This window comes from Pollicipes pollicipes, unplaced genomic scaffold (genome assembly GCF_011947565.3).
Source record: "Pollicipes pollicipes isolate AB1234 unplaced genomic scaffold, Ppol_2.1 Scaffold_7231;HRSCAF=8579_pilon_pilon_pilon, whole genome shotgun sequence".
NCBI lineage: Eukaryota > Metazoa > Arthropoda > Thecostraca > Pollicipedomorpha > Pollicipedidae > Pollicipes > Pollicipes pollicipes.
The window spans coordinates 22,251,026-22,273,186 of record NW_023597034.1 but is presented as its reverse complement, the minus strand read 5'-3'; the positions used below and the strand labels follow the sequence as shown (position 1 = coordinate 22,273,186).

The 22,161-nt window shown below is 48.9% G+C and overlaps 1 protein-coding gene across 2 annotated transcripts; it reads left to right on the top strand.

The window, feature by feature from the left end:
- Positions 1 to 5,647: 5,647 nt before the first annotated feature.
- Positions 5,648 to 21,854, top strand: LOC119110374 (solute carrier family 25 member 40). Of its 2 annotated transcripts, none has more exons than XM_037234171.1 (2): positions 5,648 to 5,875; positions 20,367 to 21,854. In XM_037234171.1, exon 2 carries the CDS (start codon positions 20,400 to 20,402, stop codon positions 21,501 to 21,503), a length of 1,104 nt encoding a protein of 367 aa, XP_037090066.1. In that variant the 5' UTR covers positions 5,648 to 5,875; positions 20,367 to 20,399; the 3' UTR covers positions 21,504 to 21,854. The 2 variants fall into 2 exon arrangements, with proteins under 2 accessions (XP_037090066.1, XP_037090065.1); XM_037234170.1 differs by lacking the exon at positions 5,648 to 5,875 and adding an exon at positions 17,332 to 17,559.
- The last annotated feature ends 307 nt before the right edge of the window (positions 21,855 to 22,161 follow it).

Here is a 22,161-nt window from a genome sequence, read left to right as displayed (position 1 = left end):
CCTGTCAGACGGCCTTTTGCGCCAATCGCAGGCCCTGTATCGATGAGGGACACTATGTCGATCAGGCGCAACGAGTACAAAACATCCGCCTCCGTATCTGTCTGGGCCTGAGGGACAATTTCCTGAGCACGGGCGTGATTGACATCGGTCAGAGCTACTGAATCAAGGAGAGCCCCGCGTCAGTCAGGTGCACAGAGCGCAAACATGGGGGCTTATGTTGGCGATCAACCCGAGTCAGTCGAGAGTAATGTTCGGAGCGGCCCGGCGGGGTGTCGAAAGGATCCTTCGGGACCGAAAATTAGGCCCCTGAGTCGGCCAAGGGTATTGTTCGAGGGGCCCCGAAGTGCTGACCGGGGGTGGCTACATTAAGGGACCTGGCCCACAGTGCCGGGCCTTCACATTCCAATCAGAGGGCCCTTTGCGCCTATCGTGGCCTTCCAAGTCGATGAGGGCTTCCAGGTCGGTCAGGGACCATTAGTACCGATCAGTCGGCTCCATGTCGGTCTGAGCCTTAGGAGCCCAACACTTCCCGAGCAGGGACGTGATAGATGCCAGGTATTTACACTGGTTGGGGCCGCTGACAGGACCTGCGCAGCGGGAGGGGGGGGGGGGGGGGGGCACAGGGAGGAGTTTGTAAATTTGCACCCAATGAATTAAAGAGGCTCGTTTTGCCTAAGCAAAAGGCTCCTTTTGCTCTAGAAAAAGGAGCCTCCAAGGCACTGTAGCATACATGGATTACCAAAAATCAGATAAGAAGGCCCCTGTAGCTGAGCTAAAGAGTACAAGATTGGGCTCAGAAGGCTCAGAAGGCTCAGATGTGCATCAAGAGACCCGTTTACTGGACCATAAGACCGTTTTTATCATCAAGTAGCCGATGCTCTAGATCAGGATGTCCAACTTTGTCCAACATGCCCGAGAAGCCACTATCTTGAACTAGGAGCCCTCTTGATGAGGTGTGACGCCCCGTTTTAAAGTGATGGGTTATATTTTTTACTAGAAGGCCCACGTTTAAACTATGACGCCCTGTTATGAATCATGAGGCCCTGTTATGAGTAAGCTATATAAATGTGGAGCACCCCCTTTAGCGGCGACCGTGCTATGTATCGGATTCGCCACCAGCCTGCACCAGCTCGCGTCTGTGAGTGCGGGTCCATTTCCCAGCGGAGACGAGGCCGGAGCCCGCGATTTACATTGGTCGGGGTTTCTAGGTCAAAAAGGGACCCCCTGTGTTGGTCAGCGGACTACAGTGCTCAGAGAGCAGGGGACTCATATTCGGCTTAGGCAGTGCTCGAGTGGACCGCAGAGGGGCCCGAATTGCCCCTTAGGAGCGGCGATGAAATGCCCGATCGGAGGACATAAAGGGCTGTCTGTAGGTCACATAAAGGACCCCGGCCCGCTGGGACGGACCCGCAAATGTCAGTGAAATGGCCTGTTGCGCCGATTAGGAACACCCTGGGACAATGCGGACTTCCATTTCGGTTATAGGCCAACAACGCCGAAAAGTCGACTCTGTGTTGATCTGAGCCCAGGAGCCCATTTCCCAAACAGGTACGAGGGCGGACCCTGCGATTTGCGGTGATCGGAACCTCTGAACGATGGGGGTCCATGTGTTGGTCAGGGGCCCACAGTGCCTAACAGCGGTTCTGTGTCTGCAAGGAGTCCCGAGTCAGCCAGGAGAGCATTTACTGAACAGGGACATGGACGGGGTCAGGTCAGGGGCCTCTTGTGTTGGCCGCGGCCCTTTGACAATGAAATGATATGTCATAACCTATTACTGGAGGCCCCAACGAGACAATGGAAAGACCCTGTGCCACTCATTGCCCCCAGTGCGGAGCAGAGGCCCCTCCCCCCAACCCAATTCCAGTCAAGGACCCGTTGACCCGAATTCCTGGGCCAGTTATTGGACCGCTTGCGGCGATAAGGTGTCTTGTTGCATCAGTGGGGGCTCTTGCACCGATCCGAGGCCAAATGCCAGGGTCAGGGGGCCTCCAGCATCAGGCAGGCGACTATGGTATGATTCGTCCATCTGAGGACTTCCGCATCGACCAGCTCCCCGCCTCTGAAGAATTTGTTCATCTGTACAACAGACAAACAAATTATTGTCCAACCCTTAAGCTATCAGGTGATAGGCGGTGAGCACTAGTAATGTGACTGTGGCGATATCCTTGTTTTTTTTTTGCTTATTCTCATTATGAGTGTATTTTATATGTATCAAAGCAAAAGTAGGGTTCTGTCTTGTTCAGTTAGCCATGATACATTTGTGTCCTTCGTGCCAAAAGAGAAAGAGAGAGAGAGAGAGAGAGAGAGAGAGAGGGGGAGAGACAGAGAGACAGAGAGAGAGAAAGAGAGAAAGATAGATTTGTGTATATATAGATATATACAGATATATATATATATATATATATGTGTATATATTTATATATATATATATATATATAAGTGGAGGAAATCTCAGAAGCTTTTCTGACCTATCCCCTTATGGCGACTTGCACTTGTCTGCCCCCCCCCCCCAATTATTTTGTGACATCGATACCCATGCGAGCGGCTGGCCTTATATACTACCTCCGAACGAAAAAGAGTCTTGAGTCGGTGGGACGGAAACGTGTGAAACGACTCAGTTACGTGTTACGAAAATGATGTAATTTCATGTCAGGATTAACCAATAAGAAGCGGGTACTCCGTCGCACCATGGGCGGGGCTGTCATGCTGAACCAATCACAGAGAGTGGACCGCCTCGCTATCCCCGGCGCTATGTGATAACAACAGACAGCTGGTGAGGCGCTGGGCAAGACTTTTAAACATGAGTATCAAATCACATTGCGGATTTTTTCATGGTTCAGGTTCTGGCGGAACAAATGGCGTGTGGCAAGCAACCTGTTTGCCGGATGACTTGGCTTAAACAGCGACAAATCTCGTAACCGTGCATAACGTGACCTCTTTGCCTGATGACTCGGCTTCAATAGGGACACAGCTCGTAACTGTACGCAACACAACCCGGCGGCTGCTCAGCAAATGGGTCTCTGGCCACCTCGGGGTCTCTTGACCGGGGAGGATCCCTTCCTTGGTCCTTTTGGCCCCGTGATCGACGCAGACACTTAATTGTCTAAGGGGTCTCGGCCAGTGCAAGAGGTCTTGTGACCAACATTTTCGGGCCTCCCAGCCTTGTATCTATAGTTGACCCCAGGCCCACACGAGGCCGGCTGTTTGGTACTGGTGTTCGCTGACCAGCATAGGGGCCCTCATTGCCCCAGGAGCCCTCCGTGGGGCCGAAGAGGCCATGTGACCGGTAATGCTGCCAGCTAGGTAATGCTATTTTTGTAAAGAAGAGAGGCTGGAGTGATGCTCCGACGTGTGAATGAGGTTTGCCGCCGCTGTTGCCTTTCAAAGCCTAAAAAAGATATCGTGATACTCAACACAACAATTACAAGCACGCAAGTGTATATAAAGAGCCTTGTTCTTCATGCTTTAGAAGATGGATTTGAAATCCGATATAAAAATACCTCTTTGCTGCGCATCTTTCGGTTGTAGATGATACTTTGAGCGGACGGTGTGGTTCGCTTTTATTTTCTGTTCACACCGGCGTTCTTTACGCACGTTAAAAGTGCGTAATAGAAATGTGACCCCAGAACAAAAAGTGTGACCCATGATATTTTGCCGAGGACGCTCACATTAGGTCCCAATGACTTGCCTGTCACAATGAGAGTGCGGTACAAGGCCCAAATGTTTGCTTAAATCAGCTCAAGTATTAATGCATGCGACAGCTTTGTAAGTCGGCAGCCGCGCACTTGATGAGTCACTATTTATCATCTGCAAGCATGACACAAATAAGCTGCGTGTTAAATATTCAAATATGAAACAAAAAACCTTTGAATTATTTTCTCTCAACTGAATGTTCAGCGTGACTGGGCCGCAGCTAGGAGCGAAAAGCATATCACGTGTGCAGCCGCGACAGCTGTTGGAAAGTTTGACGCGTTCAGCAAAAGTATGACATAAAAAGGTGTTCCGTTCTTAGTCTGAGACCATTTGTACCGGTCTACGTGCTGCAAAACGTCCCGTACAGACCATTACCTTTCGTGTTTTGGGTATTGTCAGCTATTTTAAAGGCGTGGTAAACGTCTTTGTCGCATTGACACAATTGTATCGGTTTTTGGCATAAAAGACAAAGGACACAAACGGAACATTGCTTGCATGTTCCAATGTTTCATAAAGAGTTACATAAATTGATTTGAGCCTTGCAGCTTGAAGGGCAGGAGCTTCATCCTGGCTCGCCGTATGTGACTATGTTGGGAATTGCAGCTCACCCCAGCGGGACGCTGAGATGGTGCTGGCGCTAGCCCGGTAACATGAAGCGATTACTGACCCTGATCAGACTTCTACAATCGTCCTTTGAAGCTGATAATGTTATGGTGTTGGTCGGATGGTTCGTTCGAATTTTTTGTTCTCATGCATGTTCAAGATCTTGCCGCTGGTTGTCGGCAAATGTTGAAAGCACGATGGGTGTTCAAGTTGCTAAGGATACTTGCTATGTTTAACATCGATAAAGACACAAACTCAGGGCAACCATCGCCTGTGGATAGCCCCACTGAGCTGGCGTCCCGCGAAGACCGCCCTACTCTGTGGCAGACCTGGAGCAGACGGTGGGAGTTTGTGCGCGATGGCGTGCGCTCGGGGCACCCGGCACGCTCTGAGCGGGCTGACCGGGCGCAGTCCCGCTCTGCTTCGGCCGGCGCGGGAGGATGCCGCCACCGCCCGTCCCGATAACGGCGATGCGGCGGCTCAAAGGGAATGATTCAGGCGCCGAGTTGTGGTGCGAAGACGGCGTCGTTTTCATTTTGTTTGACGCTCGTGCGCGTCCCTTTGCGTCGTAACATGCCTAAGCGATGAACCAATTTACCGATTTGCAAGGCCCACGCACTGTGCCGTAAGGTTAATGTCCGAGACCTGACCACCTCTGATGACCTTACGTAAGTAACAGCCCTGAGATGGGGAGGTGAACTGGCTTATTGGCAGTCTCGTAGAACGGATTTTATATCATGAACTGCGTCAGGGATTACTATGGACTGCACAACTCGCGGCATCCATGCCTGCTCGCGACCGCCGCGCGGCTTACATGCCTGAAAGGTTATGGCTAAGACGTCCGTAACGCCGGCGGCAGCGGCGCGTGGCGGCCGCAGCGCCGGTCGCGCCCGGCCGGAAGCGGCGGGGTCGCGCTGGAGCGGCCGCGCTGGCGCTGCACCGGAGCCGGGGCACGCCGCGGCCACGGCCGGCCGGCCGGCCCCCTGTGCACACAACACTCGGCGCTCGGCGCCGCGCACCGATAGCTCGGTTTGCTGGCGTCCGGCGCTATCCCGGCCCGGCCCGGCCCGGAAAGCGGCCCGACTGCAGCCGGCGGCGGCCCGGCAGGTGACGCCGGTTGCACGGAGACACGCGGCGGCCGGACAAGGCCGCCAGCAGCACGTCCGAGCGGCCGGCGCGCGGACGCTCCGCACCCGAGTCCCGTGGTGCAGCGCCGACCCTGTGGTGACCGCGCAGCCGTCGCCGCCGCTCAGTGGCGGGCCTGAAGACCGGGGCCGGTGAGCAGCGGCGGACCGGCACACGGCAGCCGGGCGACGTGGGCGGCCAGCGAGGTCTGACCGGTGCGACAGAGTGTTGACATGAGGCTGACGATAGTTCAGATGAGTGAGCCCAGCAGCGTTGAAGTGGGAGGCTCGTGTGCACGTGAGGGCCTGGTCACGCCCCTCATTCACTGTTAGAGGGCTCGGACTATTTTCGTGATGGCCCGACAACACTGGAAGTTTTGGAGCCCCTTCCGCTCCACAGAACTAGGAAGCAATCAGGAGTCTGTGGAGCTGCAAAGAATGATTGACGACGAACCGTAAGTTCTCTTCGCATCGCTTGTTGCTTCTAAGTCCCGTTGTTTTTGTCGCTGAAACGTACATGCAGACGTCACGTGATGCTGTTGACGCGACTGCGTGAGCATTCAAATAGTGTAGGCACAGATCCCCTTCAGGTCACGTGACATACGTTCTTGGTGTTTCAATGACCACATGCCCTGTGGCAATGCTGTTGACTCCCTTTGGTTTGGAAATATCTTTGTGATTTGAGTTACTTGGCAGAAGAACACTTAAATCAATGTTATCTGATCGCACGACTTTAAATAAGTAGCAACTTCTCACGATGCATTTTGAATGTGCTGTCCGCATGCTCGTTTCCTTTCGCCTTCAGGCGTTTGAAACCTTCGCGTCACAGTTACCCCAGGGCGATCGAGCAAGCCCAAAAGCTTCTGCATGTTCAGCATAGAATATGCGTGATGTGCCAGATAATCTTTGTCGTCCGGCTCCCAGCGGACGGCCAAAACCGGCCAGACGGCATGGATCTGCGTGACGTCACGTAGAATATGACAGTTTTGACGGACTGAATAAGCGCTTTGTTACGACTCCTCTCGTTCCCTAGAAAAGGAGGTGCATAATCCCACCTCTGTCCTCTTAATGGGAGGTGCGCCACCCTTCCTAAGTTCACCGGACTGCCCTCAGCGGTCAGTGACTCAGCGTGAGCATGCAAGAAGCCGCTGTCGGGTGATGCATACGTTAAACGCTTCAGTTATTCATTCTGAGCAGTGGGCACGTTTGGTTTGGCATTTAGAATAGTAGGTACATGTATCATTTTAGGCAGAGCTGGTCGCTATTTGCGGATGTCATCCATCAGCGAAATAATGCAGCAAACGTGGAATGGAAGAATGTCAGTGCTACCTGTTCTGACATAATAAAAAAATCCGAGTCCCGACACATGTCGGGGATTTCGTGCCACGAAAAGGAAAGTCCCAATGCACGAGCCGTATTTTCGGATTCTACGATGCGCTCAGAGGAGACGCACGCGCGCACACACTTTCGCCAGCAGTTTGTGCGACACCCCCGGGGTGATCTCACGAATTATATTTCATTCTGTTCTGGAGTCGGTTGTCCCAACGTTGTTCGTGGCATCCTGTCTTTTGCTTAATTAACATCCGCAGCCTTGTATGGGGCTGTGATGGGGCTCACAGGGGCGCTTTATCCGATGTGATGTAACAGGAACAGCGGTGGTAAAACGTCCCGACTTCCAAAAATGTTTTTAAGTGAAAGGTGTACTGCGACCACGACAGAACATTGCCGCACACTCTGAACAACCTAAGATAAGGCCTGCATGGTTACATAATTATTCACACAACACCAGTTGACCCTGGAATGGCCTTTATGGAAAATATGAAAAAAACAAAAACAAAAATATGGAAAGGCCTTTTACCCTACCCCTTACCCTACCCCTTACCCCTTACCCCTTACCCTACCCCTTACCTTTACCTCACCTTACCCTACCCCTTACCCCTTTTACCTTACCCCTTACCCTTCTTTTTTTCTTTTTTACCCTATTTACCTTTTTATTTTTTTATTTGATGTTATCATTTATTTATTTATTATTTTTATGTTATGTTTATTTATTATACATATTTAAATACCCTACCTATCCTTAACCCTCAGAAACATGGTATTTGCTTTTAGTTTCTCCTTAGTCTGGCGACAAAAAATATTTGGCAATTTTAATTGGTCACATTGCTCGGTGGCAAGTTGAGGCCAAATCAGTGTATTTATAATGACTCGCCCAGTCGGGCAATTCACTGTTTTTGCCAGCCGACTCTCAGTGTTCCACACTAGACAGTGAAAATTGTTGAAGCAGATCTTGATGTGACAATTTATCTCAGGTAGGAAGCCCACGTGCAAACTTTTGCGATGTAACTTAGGTAGGATGCGCGGTGACTGAATGCTCTGCGACTCTGCAAATAGTTCGCATTGCAGTTGCATGAATTCCTGGGTTGAATTTTTTGGTCTCGTTGAATTCGTTCGTGATGATCCGTGAAGACTCTTGTCCCTCAACGAGGAGAGGCATGGCGATTTCAATGAAGTCGACGAGGCGATCCGAGTGGGGTAGAAAGTGACCTGGATTTATCCAGACAACCTCTTCAACGCAGAAAATGCTATCGATGCAACGTTGCAGTCACAACACAAGTACGCAACCTTCCTCCATTAACAAAGAACCGTGGGTTTTGTTTTAGAGGGCGATGACACTCCTGGGGCAAGTAAACTATTAGGGTTGAGGAGTGTGTAGTGCTAATATATGCCCTTTTCTCTCGGACCTGTTTGAGAATATGTGCCCGTCGCGCAGCATCTCCGAATGCAATACATCTCAGTAATACGTTGAATTACGTCATTGAGCTGGGACACATTAAATGTAAAAGGGAAAATATTTCCCCCAGCATGTTTGCATTGATCGAGAGTTTTCGGGAAACTCACCATTCCCTCTTTATCCTGGCCAAATAATGATAAAGAAGTTTGAGACCCTAATTGCCCTCCCCCAAGTTTACCTGGCAACCCCGATTTCCCCTGGCAACCTCCGGCATAATTAAAGGAAATGATCCACATTTGAAGATTCTGAAGCAAGTATCAGATCTGATGAAAGAAGCTCACTTTTAAACTATCGGTATGCTTTTAAGCGGAAAAATTGCTCTAGACAACACAACGTCTCTGTTTAGTGCACATGCTCCTCAATAAGTCATTGCTTGATTACGTCATCGTATCTTGCACAACATTAATTGAGAGCCAACTGACAGCCGTTATGTCTGGAAGGACGGGGCTGTGAAATGCACCGAATGATCTTCAAGATGGCTATTTGAGTTTAAAACCCCTTCATATCTGGAACACTTCCTTCAACGCCTCTTCAATTCCCCAAATACTGAACGCGTGACATCAACAGTCGACTTTTCGAACTCACCACCAGCATTAGGTGAGCAGGCTGATGTGAGGAAAACTTCACCCCAAGGAAAACGATTCTGCCGTTAATGATATGTAGGTGACATGCAGCAAGACTATAACTCCAACCAAACTACTAATTTCGTTGCATGTGCTGCAATGTACCAGACCTAATACATCTGCAAAAACAGAAACACGATACAGAAAGACAACGCGATGCCAGACATGAATATATTTACAAAATGTCGGGGGCGGAGAAAGCGGCAATAATCCCAGAGGGGTCGATAGTAGTGGGCAAGCAAGGCGTCATGCTGTCCGCATCGAGACACAAAGAGGTACACAGGGCTTTTGCGTCCAGGCCAGCTGATAGCAACACGATGTAGTTTGGAAGGCGCCGCCTGCCTTCCACGCCTCAAAATCACATGTCCCAGGAAGCGCTCACCAGCTCCCGGAAGCATGCTGGGACTTGGAACCTGACCAGCCCCCTCCCCCCCCCCTCCCCTCCTCCTCCGTTCAACCAGCGGAACAGCGGGGAGCTAATTCGGTCGGCCCGAAGCTGCCGCTGCCGGTCATATCGGTACACATTTTACTCCGTGGCGGCGCATTTTAATGTACTTCAGTCCCTGTTTGATCAAATTGCAGAGCCTGCAACCGCATCTGTCAAAAGTATTTCATTGTTTCAGGTGGTGGGCCAACGTCATTTCTTACGTAGCATTTTCAATGAATGTGAGAGCTTCAACACATCTGGAGCTATAATCACCTCCGCAACCGTTGATGTTTGGGCTAAGTTTTCATAAAAGCATGCATATCCTTGGTAATATTTCAGTGGTATTTTACTTTTTAACTCATTAAAAACACAACCTCGCATCGCACCAAGGACATGGACACTATCACGTACCTCACCCAGCCTAAGCCAAGTTTTGGGACGCTTATCAAACCAGCAGCAGTTTTATATCAAGCTTTGTTACCGTATTCAGGACTCCTATGATCGGGCTATAAATCTGTGAGCTAGTTACTTGGGGCATACACATTTCAAAACCCGAAAAGGGAAAGTAGCCATACGCAACTTCCCGAATTATTATAGGTTGAAGTTCAAGGTCATTCAAGGCAGGCCGTTTTGGTAAAGCTCAAAATGTTTTCTCGTAGACAAATGCGAAAACTTTTGGAAACCTTCAGTTTGGGGATGGCAAACTTATTTCGCAAAGTTGTGTGTGTCGCTCTTGGCTTTTGGTAGTTCGGGATGCATGGGCCAAGTTTTTTCACCCTGCCAATTTGTAACCATTTTGCGTCAGTCTGGAATATCGATTGACAATTTGATTCAAATAAGCAGCTAGCTTAACAGACGCAGTTTTGCGTCTCAAAGCCTTGGCTAAGACCAAGCAGCCGCCCACATCTTGACCATTGATCGGCATGTTAAGCCTAGTTATTCGGCATTATCACCAGCACTTGAACTTGGCACTTACCAATATTTTTAGTGTTTATACGAGTGAGCGGGTTTGCTATTCAGAAGTCTAAACGTTGATTAAGAGTTCGACCCTGGCCCTGATTTGCTGTGTTTCATTACACGAACTGATGAAAGGTTGAGGGGAGCCGATGCGCCCACCCTGCCATGAAAGTCACGCAACGTTTCAGCTGTTTCAATCCAGGCTTATCGGTATGTTGTTGTGGGTGTAGGTGCTGTGTATGTTGTTGTGGGTGTGGGTGCTGTGGAAGAGGGTGTGCTTTTAAGGTACATTTATGACGTTTGGCTCCATAAATGTAGCAGTTGAAGTCCTCGTCGTCCGCAATGGGCGGCTTTGTCGGCTCCCGCCCGCCCTCAACGTCCAAAGATTGCCGTGCGGTTCTCCAAAAAAGGTCCAGTTTTTGTAAGCCAAATGCTATGGCCACTTTTTTGTGTCCAGACGCGCATAATGGGCACTCTAGAGGGTACAGAAAACTTGGGCACGGATCACACAACCTGCCGGAAAAATATCCCCAGACAACCTAAGGGAGGGGGCGGGCGCATCGACAATATTTCCACCCCGTCGATCCTCTTATCAGGGGGGGCCTAACCGGTTTGGGAACACATGAAAGGAAAAGCATGCATCAGCCATAGCCATGCATCTGCGTGGATAGCCAGCATCCGTTTCAGCGCCTAAGCTGCCCCAGGGGTTGGCGTCGCCACTGGAACTGTGCTTTCTTTTGCGCTTTCACGTCGGGCTTGCGCGCAGGAATTGAATCCGAGTTGTTTGCGGGATGGAGTTGTTCACTCTTCATATAATGTTCTTTTGAACAAAAAGCTGGCTTTTAAAAGATTCCACAGGCACTTTATGTCGGGAGGCACGCAACCATGCTTCATTACGCGTCTCGTCTGGTTTCATTGAAAAATAGTGGTGGGACGGTGGCAACCGCACTCTCGTTTCACTGTGCACCGTGGCACGATACTACGTAAGAAACAACAAGAACAATGGGTTTTATACAGGCAGCACATTAAGCACTTCTGAAATGTTTGGGATAGAACGGGAATATCTGCTTAATTGCCTCGGTTTATGCTTGCTCTATATCTAAATAACAAAAGTCTGTCAAAATTCTACGAAATAACTTGCGTTCTTCAATCTTTTGATATTAATTTTTCATAGGAGGCCATATCATTGAGGAAAGCTAAATTAGCCCAACGATCTAGCCGATGGGATGTCGTATCCAGAAGGAGATCTAGTCCCCGCAAGTGCGTTGCTGGTTGCCAGGTTCACATAACCTGTAGATTGAATAACCGCGGCCCGCATTAAGAACAAGCCCAAAACAGCTAAAAAATGTCACATGCAGTTTAACATACCAGCCTCTCTGAGGCCACGAGAGTGGAATAGATGACCGGTTTTGCATTTCAGCCGTAGAGAAATGGTACAAAAACCGCTGCCAAAACACATCTGCATTGCACTTACAATTCGATACGATCTCGAGGCATTTCTTCTTAACTTTACGATGCCACATGACATTTAACTGTCACCGTGCATACCTCTTGAACACGTGCACAGCTATTTCAACTCCCGGTATCGATGCAATAGCGACGCATGCGGCATATCGCGGCTACTAAGACGAGATAACGCATACGCGTAGCAATTGGCCCGGCACGAAGCTCGCTCCACGCTCCACAATACACATTGCCCCATGCACGGTTCTTTTTCTGTTCCAGACCTATCATTTGCAAACTCAATACGTACTCGTTTTCGGTGCCGCTGGTTTTGTATTCAAAAACTTGTCGCTGGTCGTTCTAGAAATACAAATATCCCATTTAATCTTTCTTTTTCTCCTGTTCGTCTCAAAATCTAAAAATTCCCCCTCCTCCCTCGCGATGCAAAAGCCTGTCTCCAGAATGCAGTGTCCTAGAATTGCCGACTTTGGGTGTAAAGCAACACCCTATGAGGAGGAATTTTTAATTCCTTTTCCATATATTTTATGAGAACTTTTCACTCCTGCCTGACATTGTCTAGTCGCACATGCCAAACCCCTATTTCCCGTTCTTAGGTTTTCAGATGTCATCCAAAACCGAGCTCACTTGAAACCACCAAGCACAAACGATGCTTCACAGAACCTGGACACCTATGGCTATGTTCTGCCTCACCTACATCTGTCATGTCTATGTATGCACAGAGCAAGGGCACCATGTACTTCCAAGCCCAAGAACCCCAGCGACTCAAGCCGCTAGCACGCATTAAGTTTGATTTGTTTACAAAATACATCACGATCGGCAGCTGTGTGCCAAGTGGAAGGTTTTCACGCATCCTCTATGTTTTTGGGTCTCACCACCACACCACGAAAGCACAGCCTGGTGCAAACACCAGCAAGACCTGGTACAGAATTTTGCTCCGCGTATTTCTTTTTTCCCGAGGAATCTTGTCCACTAAATTGCATCACTCCCGAAATGCAGGGGTGAAAAATTCAAGAAATGCCTTCTAAATTTCATTTAGGAGATGAATATCACCATTTGAGCAATCATGTTAACATATTTTAAACAAAATCAGCTAATTACAAAATTTTGCGAGAAACGTATCAGTCTGTAAGTTTATTTAACTACTTTTGTTTTTCTTGGTATCATACAAGTGCGATACCACTTTATTCCTCCTACCTTTCCGATTGTCTTTAGTGGTACCATCTGCTGCTTAAAATTTTGACCAACTTCTCTGCAAGATGCTCCTACTGCAAATTTGTACGTATTTCATACATAAATTGGATTAATTCGCCATCCGCCCAAACATGTTTGATATGCACCCAAGCGTGACCAATTCACAGGGAATGAAGGAGACAATTTGAAGCACGGAACTGATTTTTGCCGCCATTTTTCCCCTCAAAGCCCTCGATTAACCGTTTTCTTGGTCCATAGCGGTGCTTAATAATGATAAATCTAAGCCTTTCGAGTGTCTGGCTCACCAGGCTACCTGGCAAGGCCATCTTAATGCTGCCATATGCAGCCTTGGGATAGACCTGACGCAGCCAATACAGAATGTTTGATGGCGAAGTTCTGCCCTCTGGAGATGTTTATCATGCACACCTCTTACTTGTTTCGCATTTTAATCTCGTAGATTGGTGGCATGATTGAGATTTATATTTGGGGGGAGTGAGATGACTCTGTCTGCCAGCAGACCACGCAAAAGGTGCTGACTTTTTGTTTTGGGGAGCAGGAAGAAGCCAGTAAGTCTCCTGTGGGCCAAGTAATTGCTTACCTTACCTGCTTTCAATACATGATTGGTAACCAGAGTTAGCCATTCTCTGTTTTAATCCGTCGAGATTTGTTATAAGTCAAGTTATGATGCCACAAGGCATGCAATGTGCTTATTTTGTTCCATATTCTTGATTATTTGCCCCACATTTCTTGAAGTGGTCCCTCATGGCTGCTTTAACCAAATGTCTTCTATAGCTGTCATGGTTTTCTGACTGGCAAATGACTGTACTGTATGTATGCACTATATTTTTAACACAGGGATACTCGTAGCTGCATAGCATTTATGATATGAGTTAAAAATTAGTATGTAACAAATAGTCTGACCAGCCCATTTAAGATGTGAAGCCAACATCTCAAACTTTGTCATTAAATATGAATAAACAAGCCTAACTAGATGGCTTTGCTGCAGCTGAAAAGGCAAGGAGCAATGCTGGCATGGTCATTTAAAAGTTATGTCACTTTTGGAGGAGAGAGATTGTTGTGTGGAGCGTATTCATTAATGCCCTTGACATAGATTAACCATGGCAATGGAAACAAGTTTTTAAAAGGAATTTTAAGTGTTTTGATTTGTGTGCTGTCAACTTTGTCTAATGTCAACAAGCATACACAAATGAACTGAATAAGAATGCAAGTTGAAGCCAGCCAAAAAATAGCTTCATCATGTTTTTTCACAAGTGCTGCTGTCAACAGATGTGTGAGTTGTGATGACATTCAACATATGGGCTACTCTGAGTGAGGTTAAGTTGGTTAAGTTCATGGCAAGTGGCAATAGGAATTGTGCAAGAATCAGTAACTGGCAACTGCCGCCGTGATACAAACAGGTTAGACAGGATGAGATGAAGTAAGACTTTTTATGTTAGGCATAGTTAGGCTGCTTTCATGGAAATAAGCATTGGAATTTTGTAAGAAACAGTGACAAAATATTTGTTCTCGATGACCCCATCTTAACAGAAGCCAGAGGTATGTTAGGTGTGTTTGACTTGGTGATGGGCTGATATGTATGAGTCCAAGGTTTTTTGAGTGTTTTGTGCTTGTTTAATTTTCTGTTGTTATTTTGTTATTGAAGTCCTCGCTTTGTTTTGTGTTAAGAGTGCTGTGGAAGGGAAGTGCAAAGTGCAGTATCAAATTATTGGTGTCAATAATTTCTCATGCTCATTACACTGCCATGAAATTACCGTGCTTTAATGTATTCTGTCTTACATTAATGGCCTAAGATGTTAAAAAACAAAATGGTTTTGTTAGGTTTCTGATATTACATCCATGCCAACTAGAAATAGATGTCTTTGTTTGCTGAAGCGTCAGTCACGAGCTCAAAGTTTCATCTTTTGTGAATTAATTTTTTCACTCCCGCACGGTCTTTTTGCGATCTAATTTTTCATCCCCACCTAGTTCAAAAGCGATTATAGCTCCCTGCCAGAATGTGCTTTTTTAAGCCCGCATGGTTTTTATCTGTGTTTTTATCGCGCGCTGGTGTGCATCCCTACCGGTCCTGAAGCTTTGGCATCCATCATCACATAAACGCGTCCGTATTCACATTTGTATCGATCAATTATTTCGGTCTTTTGGTCCGTTTTTAGCTTGTCTTTGAGCCGAACCAGGTTTGCACGCGGTTTGATGGCTACACGAGCGAGTGATTTGAAAAGCCGAGTTATCGTCTCAAATACTGGTCTCATATAAGGTATATTGTGAGGAGTTAATCGATGCATTATGCGTTTTGACTTCGTCGATGATGTGCTTTCGTCGGGCTTGACGGAAATAGCTGTTTTTGAAAGCGGTCTAGCCAAAACTCTTTGAGTGTATTGTTATAATATTACATGAAGTTCAAATGCTCATCCGTATGAGTTGTCTCCCAACGCATCTGTGTCCATGCTGCCCTCTACTGATCGTAAGATAAAGATGTCCAGGAAAGCAAAATAGTAATTTGCCTACTTGGAACACGTCGTTTAAGTGCTCCAGGAGCTCTGGGACATGGTGCTATTTAAACACGACAAACATGTAATCCAAATGTCTCCTCCTTCCCTTGACGCCACTAGGAAAATGTCCATTGCCCCTCGTGCCATTTTCTCCTGAAATGAACTGACTACCAACCGGTGACAAAATTATCCATTACTGTATTCTGTGTTTGTTTATCAAAATCGTTGTTGGTCTGCAGGTAAGTGGCATCAAGACACATACCTAAGAGTCTAATAACGTCACCTACCTTCATGCTCAGCCGTCACCCTACCATTCCATTATCGTTACCCATTTCGATGATTAGTCGTTCTTCTACTGTTTTGCAAGCCTTTTTCAGGTGGGATCGATGTAAAATACGACTCTACATGAAATGAAACCATCATTTCATCTATCTTGTATGTATCTGTCATATATGCATGAACAAAATCAATAAACTTTTCAGTGTTTTTCACATGGAGCTCTGCATTTCCTACCAGAGGCTCTAAGGACACCAACTGTTTGGATGTAGCATAAGAAACATACCTATCAAGGACACCATCGGTCGTAATAGTCCATCTGGTTATGTACTTACGGTAGTCCCTCCAAAACAAAACAAAACAAAACAAAAAGGGTGGCCCAGGGTCCGATAAGTAAAGCTTCCAACGTTCCGCTGGAGGAAGGCATCCCCTTGCCTCTACGCCTTTAACTATCACTCTGACTTTTCTGGTAAGTGATGGAGTTGAGTCATCAACCGCTCATACATACATGAATCGCTCATTAAATCGTTAATTTTGGTTGATATTTTTCCCTTTTAAGAACGCCTTAGAACTGATCTACCCTGATCAGTACGACTTGAAAGTGGTATCAACTCGAAACGCAACCCTGCCCAGCATTGTGTACTGAGTTAACTCTATGGACTGCGAATCAGAGTCCAGATGGATTCCGCTGGAGCAGAATCAGTCAAAAGCACATCCCAGTCACCACCTAGGAATCAGTTATCAGCAGTTACCTGTTAACTTTTTGACGTCGTCTGATGTGCACACAAAGAATGAATGTTAATGCATTAAGCACGTGCACAAAATGTTAGCGTAGATTAAACGTCAGACACGGGGCGGAAAGTCTGATGTGGCGAAAGCGTCGGATCATCTGTCTGACGGCGAGCACGAGATGAAGAGCATGTTACCACGATCGCAACTAACGGAAATGACACATTGAACCTTCCCGTGAATATCGACCAGGGGCTAGGACCAAACGAACATCATTCCCCAAGCCTCATGACCGCAGATATCGATTCAAAGTTTTGAACACGGATTTGTCAAATGTATCGATTCACTTGCATCATTGCTCAGAGGCAGCGCAAGTGCAAGCCCTCCCAAATTGGGGGAAGGGTGCCTATCGGTTGCAATTCTTTCTGGTTTAAGTCCATAGGCCCAATGTGAAATTTTCACGCTGTTGGGGAGGGAAATTCAGCGTAAAGCAGTACTTAACCAGCAGACCATCGATAAATCTGTTCATCCGGAGTCCACTTCCAATAACGATAAAGTTATCTGGATGAATAGACTGCGCCCAATGCATGAAATCCGCTGGCAACAATACGTGGCTTTGCGAGCGTGTCGAATAAGCAGATAAGCGGTGTAATTTGTGGCTACGGGTGCAATTTTCTTGCGGAGTGCTTAGCGCACAAGTTTCAAGCCTGGAATTATCGGTCTTTTCCCCACTTGGGTTCAGTTTTGCGAATATGTTAAATTGGTCGATATATTTCAGCTCGAACAGACCGCAACTCAAAGCCAGATACGCGGAGACCGATGGAAATCGATCACACGCCAGCCTGCCAGATTTGGACGCTAACATACTCTAGTGCCAAACTGGCTCGTGGTTGGCAGCTGGGAGCATTTGCGTCAGACCGTCGTCGGTCGCGTCTTCAGAAAGTTGGCACAACTACGCGCACTGCGCAAAAACCGTAGCGGTCTGGTCGGCTTCAGTTCATGCCAATAGGTGGTACTGGTGTAGTGCGGTTGTGTGCGCTGAGATTGTCGACATGTATTCTCCTCAACGTGGCGGGCTCGTCGCCGGGTTGAGCATATCTTTCGACTCGTTTTCAACGCTTTCGGAGCTTGATACGGCGTCGGTCGTTCTAGCTAATAAAGCGGAAAGGTAAGAAATCGGCTCGCTTCATATCCACACTCGATATTTTGGGCATTGATTCAGTAAATTGGGTTCCGGTATTGCCGGTGATTGATAAAATCACACCAATGGTCATAAGTGAGTCTCACCTTCTGATGCTTGCTTCAGTATATTGAAGTGTCAAACATGGCCTTAGCAGAAATCTAGGCTGCACCTTGAACACTTCCACGTGTCTTATACGGAATGTTCCACATTTGAAGATATCAAAGCTAGCATCAGGTATGGTAAGATGCATGTATATCTTTGTGTTTATACAGCTATGTGTATACCATGACCCCTTATTTTGGGGGAGATAACTGTTGCTAACACATTTTCTGTGATAACTGAATATGCTCCTGAATGTGCCACAACATTGATTGGCCCAATTAAGAACCATTATATGCTTACAAATCCCACATACAAAGAATGCAACAATTATATTTTTATTGGCCTTGATTGCAGCATATTCAGTACAATGAGACAATTTGAATGACAATGTTGTGGTATTGTGGATGCCTTGGTGACTTAAGATACTCTGCAGGAAAAAGTCAGCACATCTTTGCAGGGTTGTAGCTCGGAAAGAGCAGGATTCAGGTCTGCAGAAGGGTAGGTCTGTGAAATGCACCAGATGGTCTTCAAGATGACTACTTTGTTTAAAATCCATTACAGACAAAAAACTCCTGGTAAGAATATTCATACCGGTTATATTACAAAAGATACAGCTTTAGATGCTTGCAAGAGACTCATGTTGCTGGTCCTGCCCCATTCACTACTTCCAAGATGTTGCAATATAGGTCATTGCAAGGGAACAGCATTTGTGACCTATGGTAGGGCACTGTGAAGTGCCAATGCCATGGCCACATTGAGTGTCAATTGTGTGTAAAAGCAGCAATGCACACTGCCATAGAACCTATAGGAGCATGGCATTTTTCATACACTCTTGTTCAGCATGTTGGACAACTTTACTCCATGAAGAATGTGTGACATGATTCACATTTTTCACTAAGTCCCCAAGGTGGCTGCTCTCAGTGACAAAATAATCAGAGCATTAAACATGCTTGGATTTCTCATGAACTGCCTAGAGTTTTGCAAGGTTACATACAAGTATTTACTTTCACTGTAAATCTTGCACTGCCATCACTTTCCATCTGACCATGAAATTCCAGGTCTGTGGCAGAATTCTGTGGTGAAAGTTTGCCCTGCCCTATGCTTAGTCCATTCCACTCCATTCTGTGACTACATCCGGCCTTGAGCAGCCACTGCTGACAGCGACAGGCTGTTGAAGCAAGGGTCGAAAGGGAAGTGCTGAAACTATTTGAACTCACCCATCCTGCTGCCAGCTGTTGGGAGATATTTGCTCTACAATATATTGAGTGATAGGGTTTGGTGTACATAGTTAACATGTATTTGACAGAAGATTGAGAACACTTCTATATCAACAGATTCTCCATCAGAATAGCAATGCATGCCATCAGCTCTGTTGTTGCCCTTGATGTGAAATATAGAAGAATCAGCATGGCAGAAAATGTCAGTATATTTGCTGAATCAGCTTTAGTTAGTAATGTCAAATAGACTGAAAATAGTAAAAGATGTTTTTTCCGTTTTTTTTTCATTTGAAAGACAACCATATTGTTGTCAGTATTTTAGCCTTGCATGGATTTTTAGCAGGTTGTATTTTCTTTTCTTTCAGCCTCCACAAGCCCCTCATAAGAAGTATAACTTTTAATAAAAGAAATGCAAAGAATCCAGAACTTTTCATGTAGACTGTATTAAGCCCAATATGCAATATTATTTGTGCATGCCAACTACCTTCTCCTTTGAGCTCATCACAATCTTCCAGTCATTCCATTTGCCACATTATGCAAAAGTTGAATGAATGATCATGCCATGGTTTTGAGGTGTGTGCCAAAAGAAGAACACTATTTGCTCTCGGTATCCTTTCACCCCCAAGCATAGGTGATTTCTGGGCTGAGCGTGTGAGCGGGCCAGCCGAGCCGAGTGGGGAAGTGACGGGCCCGGGACGCCATCGGCGTAGAGCTGGCTCCGTATGTTTAGGACGCCATGCCGCGGACGACCCGCTCTGTTGACTCGTCCTGTGTTAGCGCCGGCACGTCGCTCCGCTGTAAACAGTCCGTGACTTGTGCCGTTCTCGTGATTTGTTTGAGGCCGGGCCCAGCGGCATCCGGTCGGCGCTGGCACATTGTTTCGTCTTTGTTCGCCGGCGATGGTGTCCGTGTTCTCGTCGGCGGCAGTAAGACAGTGCGGGGATTTCTGTTTCACGCAGCGGATACGTTCAGTGTCTGTGGATGCTGAGTTGAGCTCACCCATTGTCATGTACATGGACAGCGTTATTGAGATGTTGTTTAATGCTTCCGAACGTGGACGGATCGGATACATTTTCGACAATATTTTTGCCCTATTGCACCACTTAAGAACACCCTGTTGCACTCATGTCTTGCGAGTTTTCCCGAATGCGTTGTGTGTGGTTTGCATTGTCATGGTTGTTATTGCCTTTGAAAAACCCTGGCTTTGTAGGATATCTGGTTATCGCCCGTTTTGGACGCATCCGCGACCGGGTAAATCGGGAGGTTGCACTCCGTGTTGTGGTCAGTCCCTGTCGACTTATGTCCGGACTTGCCACTCCCCGCCGCGGCCGCCGGCCCGGTGACGCGACTCACGCCGCGGCCGCCGGCCCGGTGACGCGACTCACGCCGCGGCCGCCGGCGCGGTGACGTGGCTCCTGCCGCGGCCGCCGGCGCGAGTGCAGCCGACCCTGATTTCCTCGGCCTCGGTTGCAGACGGTGTTGTGGCGGCCGGCTGTGAGCGCGGCCATGGCGCGCCAGGTGCTCAGTGTGGACGACCCCACGTTCCGCGCCACGCCCGCCCAGCAGATGCTGGCCTCCTGCTCCGGCGCCGTCCTCACCAGCCTCACCATGACGCCGCTCGACGTCGTCAAGATCCGGCTACAGGCGCAGCAGCGCGCGCTCACCGCGCAGCGCTGCTTTCTCTACTGCAACGGCCTCATGGACCACCTCTGCCTTTGCGTGAACGGCCAGGGCGGGCCGCCGGCGGCAGCATCGTCATGCGCCGGCGCGCCGGCCGCGCGCTGCCCGGCCGTCGAGACCAGCTGGTACCGGCGACCGGCACCGCCAGCCTTCACGGGCACGCTGGACGCGGCCGTCAAGATTGCGCGCGCCGACGGCGTGGCATCTCTCTGGAGCGGCCTCTCGCCCACGCTCGTGTCGGCCATCCCTTCGACGGTCGTGTACTTCGCCACGTACGACCAGACGCGGCTGCTGCTGCGCGACCGTTGGGGCACGCCGGCGGTGCCGCAGCCGGCGTGGGTGCCGATGGTGGCGGGCGCGGCGGCACGCGTCTGGTCCAGTACGCTTGTCGCACCGCTCGAGCTCGTGCGCACGCGCATGCAGGCCACTCGCATGCGCTACACGGAGGTGGGCGCGGCCGTGCGCCAGCTGCTGCGCGAACAGGGCCCGCGCGGCCTGTGGAAGGGCCTGACGCCCACGCTGATCCGAGACGTGCCGTTCTCAGCGCTCTACTGGGGCAGCTACGAGAGCCTCAAGCTGGCATTCAACCAACAGACACCCTCGCCGCTGTTCAGCTTCGTCGCCGGTTCGTCGGCCGGCACGCTCGCCGCCGTGCTCACGCTGCCGTTCGACGTGGTCAAGACGCATTGGCAGATCGAGTTCGGGGAGCGCGTGCTCGGCGGCGAGCCTACGCGCGCGGACACCGGCGTGGCCGTCGCGCTACGCGACATCTACCGGCGCGCCGGCGTGCGCGGCCTGTTCGCCGGCCTCGTGCCGCGTGTCGTCAAGGTGGCGCCCGCTTGCGCCATCATGATCACGAGCTACGAGGGCGGCAAGGCGTTCTTCCTGCGGAGGAACGAACGGCTGGCGTGCGAAGCCGAGCGCCGGTGATGGCGGCGACGGCGGGCGGCGCGCCGCGGTCCGCGTTCTAGCGGACCGGTCGGCGGCGGCTCCGGCCACGCCTGTGCTACAGACCCGTTGGGCAGAGGGGTGCGGCGAGATTAGAAGGGGAGACAGCCGGCGGAGGCTAAGAGTGAGTCATTGTGCGCTATTGGCTGGACTGGACGGGTGTGGCGGTCGGTGTACGGAGCTGACGGTGCTCAGGTGGCTATCGTAGTGAGGTATTCGCCATGTAAGGGCATAGTGGGCTGTGCAGGTGGTCCTCCACAGAGGGATCCCCTGTGATTGTGATTCGGTTCTAGTTCCGGTGAGTTAGGAATGTTCACAGGCCATAATATGCTACGTGTGCTCATGGCTTTTGATAAGTGGTTTTATATTAACTATGCCATGGACATAATAGAGAAGTCAGGAACGATCGTGTTGTCATAGTACACGACGGCATTATGAGACACACTGGAGTCATAACGTGCCAGACCGCGAGTGTGTGTGGCGTGGGCTTCTAATACAGTAAGCCCGCGGGACGAGCAGCCGCGCAGCATCGTGGAGTCATGATGGCATGCGCAGTCAGCGCTCCGTTGACAGTTCTCAGACTTGTGCAATATCCTATGAGAACGCGAGAACTTTACACTTTTGCGTGACCTTCGCGACG